General features: G+C 39.2%; 1 protein-coding gene and 1 pseudogene across 1 annotated transcript in view; both read left to right on the top strand.

The window, feature by feature from the left end:
• The window catches only part of CTTNBP2 (cortactin binding protein 2), a 182,239-nt gene that overhangs the window by 88,756 nt on the left and 80,863 nt on the right, over nt 1-12,620 (top strand). Inside the window, 1 exon segment of the mRNA XM_059711639.1 lies at nt 8,778-9,029. Coding sequence (XP_059567622.1) covers nt 8,778-9,029 — 252 coding nt within the window.
• Nucleotides 4,306-4,889, top strand: LOC132211261 (translocon-associated protein subunit gamma-like; annotated as a pseudogene).

The raw sequence follows: 12,620 nt of genomic DNA, 5'->3' as shown, positions 1-12,620 counted from the left end.
TTTTAAAAATATGTCATTAGTATTTTAATAGGAATTGCATTGAATCTATAGATTGCTTTGGGTAATATGGACATTTAAATGATATTGATTCCACCAATCCATGAACATGTTGTATTCTTCCACTTTTTATATCTTCCTCTATCTCTTTTTTCAAAGTCCTATACTTTTAGAGTACAGGTCTTTCACCTACCAGGTTATGTCTATTCCTAAGTATCTGAATTTTTTTGTTGCAATGGTAAATGGGATTTTTTTTAAGTTTCTCTTTCTTAGAGTTCACTATTGGTGTATAAAAATGCTATGGATTTTTGGATATTAATTTTGTATCCTGCTGTGTTTCTGAATTCATTTATTAAACCTAGTAGTTTTTTGATGGAGTCTTTAGGGTTTTCTATATATAGTATCATGTCATCTGCAATTAATGAGAGTTTAAATTCCTCCTTTCCAATTTGGATGCATTTTATTTCTTCTTGTCTGATCACTATGGCCAGGATTTCTAGTACTATGTTGAACAAGAGTGGTGAGAGAGGTCATCCCTGTCTTGTTCCTGTTCTTAGGGGAAATGGTTTTAGTTTTTGTCCATTGAGTATGATATTGGCTCTAGTTTGTTATATATGGCCTTTATTATGTTGAGATATGTTCCCTATTACTAGTTTGCTGAGAGTTTTTATTAAAAAGCGTGTTGCATTTTGTCAAATGCTCTTTCTGCATCATGTGATTTTATCTTGCTGGTTTTACTGTGCTGTATCACATTTTATTGATTTGCGAATATTGTACCAGCCTTGCATACCCGGAATAAATCTCACTTGGTCATGATGTATGATCTTTTTAATGTATTGCTGGATCCTGTTAGCTAAAATTTTCTTGAGGAATTTAGCATCTATATTTGTCAGGGATATTGCCCTGTAGTTCTCTTTGTTGTGTCTTTATCTGATTTTGGAATTAGGGTAATGTTGGCCTCATAGAAAGAGTTTGGAAGTGTTGCTTCCTCTTGAATATTTTTGAATAGTTTGAGTAGAGATGTTAGTTCTTCTTTGAACATTTGGTAAAACTCCCCTGTGAATCTGTCTGGGCCAGGGCTTTAATTTGCTGGAAGTTTTTTGATTGTTGCTTCGATTTCATTAGTTATCAGTCTAATCAGGTTTTCTGATTCTTCCTAATTGAGTTTTGGAAGGTTGTACTTTTCTAGGAATATGTCCATTTTGTCCAGGTTGTCCCATTTGTTGGAATAAAGTCGTTCATAGAATCTTTTGTTTTGTTTTTTTACAATCCTTTGTAATTTTATGGGGCTAGTTGTTACTTCCCCTCTTTCATTTCTGATTTTGTTTATTTGGGTCCTCTCTGTTTGTTTGCTTGTGAGTCTGGCTAGAGCAGTGGTTCTCAACCTTCCTAATGCTGCAACCCTTTAATACAGCTCCTCATGTTGTGGTGACCCCCAACCATAAAATTATTTTTGTTGCTACTTTATAACTGTAATTTTGCTACTGTTATGAATCGTAATGTAAATATCTGATATGCAGGATGTATTTTCATTGCTACAAATTGAACATAATTAAAGCATAGTGATTAATCACAAAAACAATATGTAATTATATATTCAATATGTGTTTTCTGATGGTCTTAGGCAATCCCTGTGAAAGGGTCGTTCGACTCCAAAAGGGGTCGCAACCCACAGGTTGAGAACCGCTGGGCTAGAGGTTCATCTATCTTGTTTACCAGGTATCCTTTCAAAGAACCAGCTCTTGGTTTTATTGATCTTTTGTATGTTTTTTTTTTTGGTCTCTATGTCATTTATTTCCACTCATATCTTTATTATTCCTTCCTTCTACTTGTTCTGGGCTTTTCTTGTTGTTCTCTTTCTAATTCTTTAAATTGTAGTGTTAGATAACTTATTGCCAGTTTTTCTTGTTTTTTTTTGTTTGTTTTTTGTGGTAGCCCTATAGTGTCCCATAAATGTTGCATTGTTTTGTGTACATTTTCATTTGTTTCTAGGATGTGTTTTATTTCTTCTTTGATCTCTTTGGTTACCCATTCATTGTTTAATAGCATGCTATTTAGCCTCCATGTATTTGATTGTTTTTGAGCATTATTATTATAGTTGATATCTAATTTCAGGACATTGTGGTGTGAGAAGATGCTCGACATGATTTCAGTCTTCTTGAATTTGTAGAGACTTAGCTTGTGTCCTACAATGTGGTCCATCTTTGAAAATGTCACATGTGCACTTTAGAAGAATGTATATTCTGTAGCTTTGTGAGGGAGTGTTCTGATAATATAAATTAGTTCTGTTTTCTAGAGTGTCATTTAGGATTTCTGTTTCCTTGTTGATTTTTTGTCAAGAAGATTTATCCAGTGATGTCAGTGGGGTTTAAAGTCCTCTACTATTATTGTATTGCTCTCGATCTCTCCCTTGATATCCTTCAGAAGTTATTTTATATATTTAGATGCCCCGGTATTCGGCCCATATGTGTTTACTAGAGTTATAGCCTCTTGTTGAATCTATCCCTTTAGTATTATAAAGTGGCTTTCCTTTTCTCTTGTTATGATCTTCACTTTGAGGTCTGTTTTGTCAGATATAAGTATTGCTACCCCAGCTTTTTTTTTCATTTCCATTTGCCTGAAAAATGTTTTTCCATCCTTTCACTTTTAGTCTGTGTGAATCCTTTACTCTAAGGTGGGACTCTTGTAGACAACATATATATATGGGTTACATTTGTTACACATTCAACTACCCTATGTCTACTGATTGGAGCATTTAATCCATTTACGTTTAAGGTTATTATTGATAGGTACTTGTTTGTTGCCATTTTTATTCTTTATGCCTTTATTTCTTCTTTCCTTTCTATTCCTTCATTTTACAACAGTCCCTTTGCATTTCTTGCATTGCTATTTTGCTGGTAATAAACTCTCTTAGCCTATCTTTGTCTGTGAAGCTCTTTATTTCACCTTCAATTTTGAATGATATCCTTGATGAATAGAATATTCTTGGATTCAGTTCTTTGCTTTTAATCACTTTTTATAGTTAATTTCATTCCCTTCTGGCCTGATGTGTTTCTGTTGAGAAATCCATTGATAGTCTAATGGGAGATCCCTTGTAGGTAACTTTCTGTTTCTCTCTGGCAGCCTTTAAGATTCTTTCTTTGCCTTTTAATTTTGCTAATTTAATTATGTGTCTTGGTGTCATTCTTTATGAGTTCATCTTGTTTGGGACTCTGTGCTTCTTGGACTATGTGACCTTTTTCTTCCCAAAGTCAGAGAAGTTTTCTGTCATTATTTCTTCAAACAGGTTTTCTATTCCTTGCTCAGCTTCCCCTTCTTCTGGTACATCTATTATGCAGAAGTTGTTTCATGGCATGTTGTCCCAAATCTCCCTTAGACTTTCCTCCTGCTTTACATTTTTTTTTCCAGTTGTTGCTCTGCTTGGGTGAATTTTTCTACTTTGTCTTCTAACTCACTGATTCGGTCCTCAGCTACTTTTAGTCTACTGTTGAAACATTCCATTGTGTCCTTTATTGTAGCTATGTCATTCATTTCCTCTTGATTCTTACACATGGTGAATTTCTCATTCAGTTGTTTGAGCATCCTTATAGCTATTACTCAGAATTCTTTCTCCGACAAATTGCTTGACTCCATTTCATTTAGTTCCTTTTCTGGTGATTCCATGTTTTCTTTCATTTGGGGGTTGCTCCTTTGTAATTGTTTCTATGTATTAGATCAAACTGATACGCCACTCAGAGTTTTTTGGATTGGTCTTATGTAGTAGATGTTTTGTAGGACCCGGTGGTGCAGTCTCTCAGGTCACTCTCGGCTGGGTGTTCTAGGGAGGCCTCCTACTTGAGCCATTTGGGTTCTCCTGATGAGTTGGGTCTTGAATGTTATTGTTCCTTTCATGGATAGAGTCTCCTCTCAGGGTGTCTGTTTATGTGGCTTGCTCCATACCACATTGTGCTAGTCGTTGTGGAGGTGCTGACTGAACAGCACAACATGAAAAGATATGCAACATGAAAAGATATGACGCAGAAGGAACAGTGCATGAATATACACAAGACACCTATTACCCCAACAAAAGTGACCACCAGAGAAAAGAGAATTAGGAAAGATAAAATATGAGAGCAAGAATGATAGAGAGAGAAAAAAAGAAAGAAAGAATATTGGACTAAAACACAACAAAATAAAGAAACAAACAAAAAAAACACCAAAAGGCATAAATGAGGACACCCAGAAGACGGGGGTGGGGTGGGGTGGGGGTGGGGGGTCAGAACCTGTATAGATGCAGAGCTTAAATAAAGAAAATAAGGCCCAGCTCCTGCTCCACCATTGTTCTCAAAGGCAGCTCCAAGCAGCTGTCCGAGAAGCTCCTGCTCCTTCAGGATTTCAATCGCATCCTCTTACCCAAGTGCTCCGCACTCTTTTTTGGGAATGCCTTCATCGTGTTCACCATCACCATTTGGTTATACTGGTGAATGTGGCATATGGATCTTATTCAGTCTGCTGTTCTGTATAGTGTGATGACCCTTGTAAGCGCTTATTTGGTAGCCTTTGCCTACAAAAATGTGAAATTTGTACTCTACCACAACATAGCACAGAAGAGGGAAGATGCTGCTTCCAAAGAAGTGACTGGAAAACTTTCTGAAGCTGATAATGCAAAGATGTCTCCAAAGTAAAAAGATGAAAGATTCTTGTTGGAGAAGAATGAAGTTGCTGAGTATGAAGCTACATTTTCCATCTTCTGTAACAACACCCTGTTCCTGGTCTTGGTCATTGTTGCATCCTTCTTTATATTGAAGAACTTCAATTCCACAGTGAACTATATTCTGTCCATAAGTGCTTCATCAGTTCTCATCGCCCTCCTGTCTACTGGCTCCAATAGACCATGTCCTTCTTTATATTGAAGAACTTCAATTCCACAGTGAACTATATTCTGTCCATAAGTGCTTCATCAGTTTTCATCGCCCTCCTGTCTACTGGCTCCAATAGACCATGTCAGCTTCACCCTTGGCTTTGTATCTATGGGTGGTCAGTGCTATCTGGAAAAGTATTCGGATGGTCAGGGTGGGAGACACATAGATCTTTTTATAGTCTGGAGCTTGAGGGTTTGAAAGACCCAACAAAATGTAATTCAGTATTTGTTTATTGGTTTTTTTTTTTGACAAACTGTTGAAAGTACATGAATTGAATTCCAGGACATTTATTACTAAGGAAAACATATCTGGCAATGTCCTATAATCACAAGAGGAGAAAATAACTTGTTTCCTTGATCTGTCAGAGGTCACTGTTATGCCCAGATTTCAAGATCCCCAAAAGACCACCAGGGAGCCAGCCGAGTCCAATGCAAAAGCAAAGAGTCTTTATTCGAGCTAGCTTGGCTCCCCAACCACACTCACTGATGCAGCGGCAAGCGGCAGAGAGAGAGCGAACTCTGTGTGGAGAGGGGTTTTATAGGGGGATTGGAGTAAGGGGAGGAGAGAGGACTGTGGGCCCTGCCGATTGGCCAGACGCAAGTTGGTGTCTTGTTACACAGGATGTGGTCATGTCTATGGCGCGCACTTCCCTTGATTGTCATTGGTTAGTTTAAAGAAATCCTGGGTATGGCTAGCAGAGGCTTGGGCTTCCGGGTAGAAGCTCCTTGCCGAGCACATGGCTAAGGCTGCTGCCCAAAAATGGAGGATCCAGGGTAAGATGGAGGGCGTAGCCCTCACCCTTTCAGTCACAGTAACCTGGACTGAACTGTTAGTATTTGTTATAGTAGCAAGGAGTTAATAGCTGGTTCTGTGTGTTCCAAGCACAGTATTACAACTTTTTGGGAACCATAAATATCAGAATGAATCCTCTTTCCTCTCTTTCCCCCTGCCTGGGGGTGAGATTGAACTGCATGTTTACAAGTCTCTGAATTTGTGATTTGAAATAACTCAATTAAAGTTAAAAACATGATTTCTTCAATTTGGGGAAGAAGAAAAAAAGAAAAGAAGGTTAAGGAATTGGAGGGATAGGGGAAGGACCATGGTTTAGAGTAGAGGAGGGAGAAAAGAAATGAGAAGAAAAAAATAAATGTGTTTTTTAAAAGAAATAGTGGAGAGAGCATATACAACTGAATTTAGGAAATGAAACAAGTTTAAAAATTAGGAGAAGAGCAAGAGAAGAGAGAAAAAAAATGAGTAGTGAGGATAAAGAAAAGAAGGGGAAATGGAGTAGGAGCAGGGAGGAGAAAATTATATATGAATTAACCAACAGAGACTAGCATAATAACAGATCAATGAGCAGATAAAGAAGATTAATTTTAAAAATGGGGAAGGAAAGAGAAATACTAAAACAGAAAAGGAGAAGGAAAATGTGAGGGGGAAAAGAAGAGAGGACGAAAAAGGTGCAAAAGATAAAAAATAATTAAAAATTTTTAAATAAAAATAAAAAAGTGAAGGGTCCTTTCGCTTCAACTGAGTTTTAATGCCCCATGGGAGCTGGTTTAGGTCCCCACTCTTCTGTCTGTCTGCCAATTCTGGGCTTCCTGTTTGTCAGGCAGTCTTTTGGCCTTTAGCACCCTGCCTGAAGCTCCAGGTGACCCACAGGTCCTCTGCTTCTGTCTGTCTCCACAGGCCTAGGCTGCAAGTAGGCGGGACCAATCCGCCCTCTTTGTCTGTTTCTGACAGGGCTTTAGGTTGGGTTGTTTCACTTTCAGGGAATATGATGGATGTTTTTTCCTGACCTAGAGCTAGCTACTCCTCCACGAGTGGCCCAAAATATTACTCTGTCCTTGTTTGGACAGCCATCCTTGAATGGCACTCAATGGGGTTGACTGGCAATCTGGAGTTTTTATCAGTCTGGTTCCCAGGGCCCCTCTTCCAATCCAGTCACCTAGGACTCCCTCAGACTATTCAGACACACAAGCTTGGTCTCTGCCTTTGTTTCCTCTGTAAAGCTCCAACTGCAGGGTGTGGCAGGCTGTATCTTCTGCCCTGAGGCTACTGGGAGGGGCTAGCTCCTTTGGAGAGAAATGGCCATTTAGGTTTGGAAGCCTAAGAACTTCCCAGTACAGGACTCCTGGCCACATCTCCCAGCCCTGCTTCCCTTCTCAGGCACCTCAAGTCTGTGCCCCCCACCCTGTCACCCCTCTCAAGCCCTCGCCACACTTCCTACCAGTCTCCAGGCATTTCCTGTCCTTCCTTAAAATTGCCTCCTGAGCTGGGCCTAATTTGTTACTTCCGGGTGGATTTTCTCTGATTTAGTTGTATTTCCAGTCTGGCCCGGGATGAGGTGCACTACACATCTGCCTATTCCGCTGCCGTTTTTTCTTCCTCTTCTCCCTATCGTGTACCCTATTTTTTAAGTGCTGAAGCTCACTGAGAGATATTTAGCATAGCAATATGAAATGCCACATGAAAAAAGCTTGCCAATGGGAAAATAAAGATAGGAAAAATAAAATGAAGCTAAACCACAGATCACCAGAATAAAGCTCAGTATATTTTTTGTAATGAAAGTCTTAAAAATTTAATGAAGATAGGTACATGAGTAGAAGGGAGACCCATCTCTGTATAAAAAATGTTTTGCTTTACAGGAGACCATATTTTCCCTAGAATAGTGCTTGTCACACTCTAGTGCAGCGGTTCTCAACCTTTCTAATGCCGCGACCCTTTAATACAGTTCCTCATCTTGTGGTGACCCCCAACCATAACATTATTTTCGTTGCTACTTCATAACTCTAATTTTGCTACTGTTATGAATCGTAATGTAAATATCTGACATGCAGGATGTATTTTCATTGTTACAAATTGAAGATAATTAAAGCATAGTGATTAATCACAAAAACAATATGTAATTATGTATGTGTTTTCCGATGGTCTTAGGCGATCCCTGTGAAAGGGTCATTCGACCCCCAAAGGGGTCGCGACCCACAGGTTGAGAACCGCTGGTCTAGTGCATCAGGATAACCTGGAGGGCTTGTTAAACCGCAGATTGCTGGGCCCCACCCAAAAAGTTTCTGATTCTGTAGGTTTTGAGTGATGCTCAAGATTTTGCATTTCTAACAAGTTTCTGGGTGATGCTGATGCTGCTGGTTTTGGGACCACACCTGAGAACCATTGCCCTAGAAAAGAGTTGAGTCTATTCCAGCAACCAGCAAGGTGAATGATTGCGGCTTCCAAGTAACATAGAGAATAGGCCCAGTCATTTTAGTTGGAACATTTTGTAAGTTTGCATGTATCAGTGCAATCACAGAACACTCAATAGAGGCCCATGGGCACCCCAGGAAGTACTTTGGCTTTGTTTTCCTGTATGTCTAACTTTTCCCTATTGAGAATCTTCTGGAATTATTGACATAAAGTTTTAAGATCACTAGAATAAGGATTCTGCCCTATAAGTAAAACTGGCTTATAATAGCATTCATTTAGAACATTACTAATAACATTGTAGTTAGATATACATTTCAAAAAATCGTTTTATGCTAAAGTTCATTCTCTTTTGTAGTATTAAATTGAGATTGGGGTTTTCCATACATAATAAATACTTCATTACTGGTTTGGGTAGTGTCTACTCACTTCAATTGGTTAATATTAAGTGGAAATTCTTACAAAATAGCAAACATGAGTCATAGCAATGAGAAATACACGAACTGACAGGTCAGAGAACTTCTTAAGAACTCAATTCACCAGTGATATTCAGGATTGGAACACCTGCTTTTCCCAGCTCAGAGGTACAAGCCCAGAAACATTTAGAGGTGAACTTCAAGTAATGCTGCTCTCAATATTAGTGTTGTAATTAACTATTTCCCTTGGTCATTTTATTTTCAGGATGGCTGGACACCAGTTCACGCAGCTGTGGATACTGGTCATGTGGACAGCCTCAAGCTTCTTATGTACCACAGAGCACCAGCTTGTGGAAATTCCTTGCATGAGGAGGAGACCAAGTCAGGCCTCTTGGACTCGGATGGAGAAGAGAGTCCTGAAGGCACAGCCAAACCTCTTGTTTCTGCAGACCTCATTAACCATGCCGACACAGAAGGATGGACTGCTGCCCATGTTGCTGCTTCAAAGGGTTTTAAGGTGTGTCAGGTAGCAGCTGACCTCATTACACAGCTGTAATTTGATGAGTGGCAAAGTTGTCTGCTGTTGACTTGTGTGTATGTCAGTGGAATAATAGAAGATTAAGTGGTACCATTGCAGGAGATGATTAGCTACCTATATGAACTGACATTTTTCTGTCCAGCAGATATGATCAAGAGTATATGAGACTTCTTGCAAAAAAATATGTTTGGGGTTTGTTAACAAGAAATGTGGGAGTAATTTTAGATATTTTGTCTCAAATAAAATTAGGAAAAAATAGTTGGTATTGATTAGTCTGCTGGGTTGTTTGATTCAGTACCAAGGCCATGATACTAGTTAGAGGGAAGGCCAAGTCTCAAATACATGCCCTCTAACATGAACAGCCTCATTACACCTTATATGTGCTGGCCTATTAATAGAGGGGGCTGTGGATTCTGATTATTAAGGAAATAACATAATATGGTGAGCCATCTATTTGTGCTTCTTTTTTCTAGTTAAGCCACTTTGGAAAGAATATGCTCTAGCAATAATAAGTTATTAGAAAGCTTTTGAGTGTAGGACACTGTGTGTGCTATCATTTGTAGGGATCCTTTATGCCATTAGGTCCAGTGGTAAGGGTGTGGAGTACCAGACAACTGTAGGATAAGAGAAGTACAAAAAATTAAAACAAGAGAATAGAATGTCAACTATAATTGAAAATAAATTTTCTCAAAAAGTAGGGTACTAAGTGTGGTTAAAAGAGGATAATAATGCACATTTTTTATTTTTGTGGAAAAAGGGGAGAGAGTGCATATATGTTAGAGAGCAGAGTTGCAGGGATGTTGGGTTCATAAATGACTCATTCTAGAGGAGATAGAAATCATTTGGAGCCTTGCAGAGTGAGTGAGATTTGCCATCATCACTGGGGGAAAGAGTAGTTCAGATGAAGGGAGCAATGGGAACAGAGAGTGGGAAGGGCAGGTGGGTAACAGCTCCAATCGAGCTAATGAAGAATAGTGAGAAGAAATAAGACTGGACTGGGAATACCATATGATGTCATGGACCTTCAGTGACATATTAAGTTTGGGCTTTATTTCCTAGTCAGAGTAAAGCCATTGCAAGGAGCAAAATAATCAACTAGGTTAAAGATGACGAGAGTGGTAGAAATAATAAGAGATATTATAGGCTAGAAATATCCTAAAGATTGAAGAGATTAGATATGGGAAATGAGGGTGCTGAATAGAAGGATAACAGTGATGTTTTCAGAAAGAGAAAGGCGTCATTGTGATCAAGAAGATAGAATGTGAGTTTCGACATGCTGAATTTAAGTGCTGTGTTATGTCCATCCAGATGGAGACATCGCGAATAGCTGAAAATGTGTACTTGGAGCTCCTTGTTGGATAACTTCTGTTATTGTGAATTGCATTGGATGCCAGAAAGGAGCATGAAAGGGGTGGCTTGCAACCTGTCTTCACCTCTTAAAGAAAATCTTTGAGTTTAAAACAATATGTTACTGATAAGAGGGGGTATACGTGTGCTCAACCTAAAGGCAAAAAGCAAAAACAAAAGAGTGAAGCAGAACCTGAGCATGACTGATCTAGAATATTCAGCTAATGAACCTCATGCTAGGCCGAGAGAGGAACCTGCTCCCCGACTGGTGTCACCCTGCAGTGTAGGGCGCAGTGTTGCAGCTCAGCTCCTTAATTAGGACTCCTTATTAGGCCTGGTGCTTTTGATGATCAAGGATGGCTTATGGATACCCAGGCCCCAGGCAAGTGTGGGTGCTCTGTCATTGTTGAATAGAGGGAACTGTAACCTCTTTCTCTCTCACTTAGAAGATGTCTCACCCTGTATTCTCTTACTTTAAGAAGCATAAGATGAATTTTGAATAAGAAAAGAAATATTTTAAAAAATGAGATTGACAACATTCACACACCTCCAAGTAAAATGATAGATTACAATAACTTATTTTAGCCCTGGAGTAGATACATAATCTTCCAGCCTAACTTCATTTTATGATTTTTATGATTATGAGTACATTTAAGCCCTGGAGAGATTAATAGATAGAAGTTGGGAAGGAAGCCCAGATTGCCTGATTTAATTACTCTTCACACTATACCATGCTGCCTTCCATCCTAGTGAAAGGCATTGGAAAATATTCTTGAATCATTTGCCTGTTACAAAGTTTATGTTCTGACTGAGGTAGCTCTCCATAGAGGCAATCCATTTACAACTAAGTTATAAAGAGAAGTTTTCTGTGGAAAAAAAAGTCTGAAGTAATCATGTGAGTAAAAAGGTTCTGCACTGACCACAAGCTGAGGACCAAAAAGACAAATATTTTTCCTCTCTATGGTAGTCTATATGTGTCCAGACTACATAAGGTAGTAGTACTGTCACCCAAGAAGAAGACCTCAGTTTCCACTGTTTTTCACTAAAGCATCATGGGATTTCAGTGTTCAAAGATACATAGCTCATCCAGTCTAATCACCTCGTCTTAAAAGATGAAAAAATTAAGTCTTGGAAAATTGCATAACTAATCTCCAAGGTTAATTCATAGGAGATCAAATTCCCAAATCAGTACTTTTTCCATTTTTGTCCTTGGTCTTCTTCCCAATGGTTAAGCAATTTATGCAGATTGCAATTTAGTATTTGGTAATAGGAGCTCCTCACACTAAAGCTGGCCTGTGACGACTCCAGAGCTGAACCAGCCACTGAGGGTGAACCTTTGTTTTCATCACTTGGTGTGAGCCGGCAGAAAAGTTTCTTAGCGAAGCTGTTCTGTCATGAGAACTTGGATACGTCAAGTTCCTGCAGAGAAACATATTAGGGAGATTGTGTGCATCTTTGCTGTTGAAGCTCTCATATAAAGAGAGTCTTTTAAAAAAAAATAATGTGTTTTTATTGATTTCAGGGAGGAAGGGAGAGGGAGAGATAGAAACATCAACGATGAGAGAGAATCATTGATCGGCTGCCTTCTGCATATCCCCCATGGGGATCAAGCCTGCAACCTGGGGCATGTGCCCTGACTGGGAATTGAACCATGACCTTTTGGTTCATAGGTTCATGCTCAACTACTGAGCCACATCAGCCAGGCTAAAGAGATTTTCTATTTGGGGGTGTGTGTCTTTTTTACTGCAGGAGTAGATGGTATAATTTATATATTGCCAAAGCAGTTGCTTCTTACCACTCATGTTCTTATGTGGTCTCTCTGGGTTAACTGTATAATGCCAACTTCTCCCCCAAAACTCTTCCATTCTTTGTTTCCACTCTGACTTTGATAACAAGGTATTTTTCTTTGTTTTTCCAGATTTTTCTCTTTTGTTTAACCATAAGCAGCTTCCAAGCTCCATTCACAGCTGGCTAGTCCTGCTTTTTAAGAACTCACCCAGTCTTTCAGCTTTAACTGGGCTTCTGCTATAACTAGTCCCAAACCCAAATCTCCACATCTGGCTTTTTAATTGTCTTCTGGACATTTATATCCAGCATCCTAGAAGTCATCTCTGGACAGGCCAGTGTCCTCTGGTCAGGTGGTGGCCCTCTTGTTGCCCTCTCCAGGCCATTCTTGCATCCTGTTAAGATTGTGTTCTGCCTGATGCATTTGTTGCTTGTTTC

Source organism: Myotis daubentonii, chromosome 10 (genome assembly GCF_963259705.1).
Source record: "Myotis daubentonii chromosome 10, mMyoDau2.1, whole genome shotgun sequence".
NCBI classification, from domain to species: domain Eukaryota; kingdom Metazoa; phylum Chordata; class Mammalia; order Chiroptera; family Vespertilionidae; genus Myotis; species Myotis daubentonii.
Note: the sequence above shows the minus strand (reverse complement) of the source record. Positions and strands in the feature narration are given on the sequence as shown.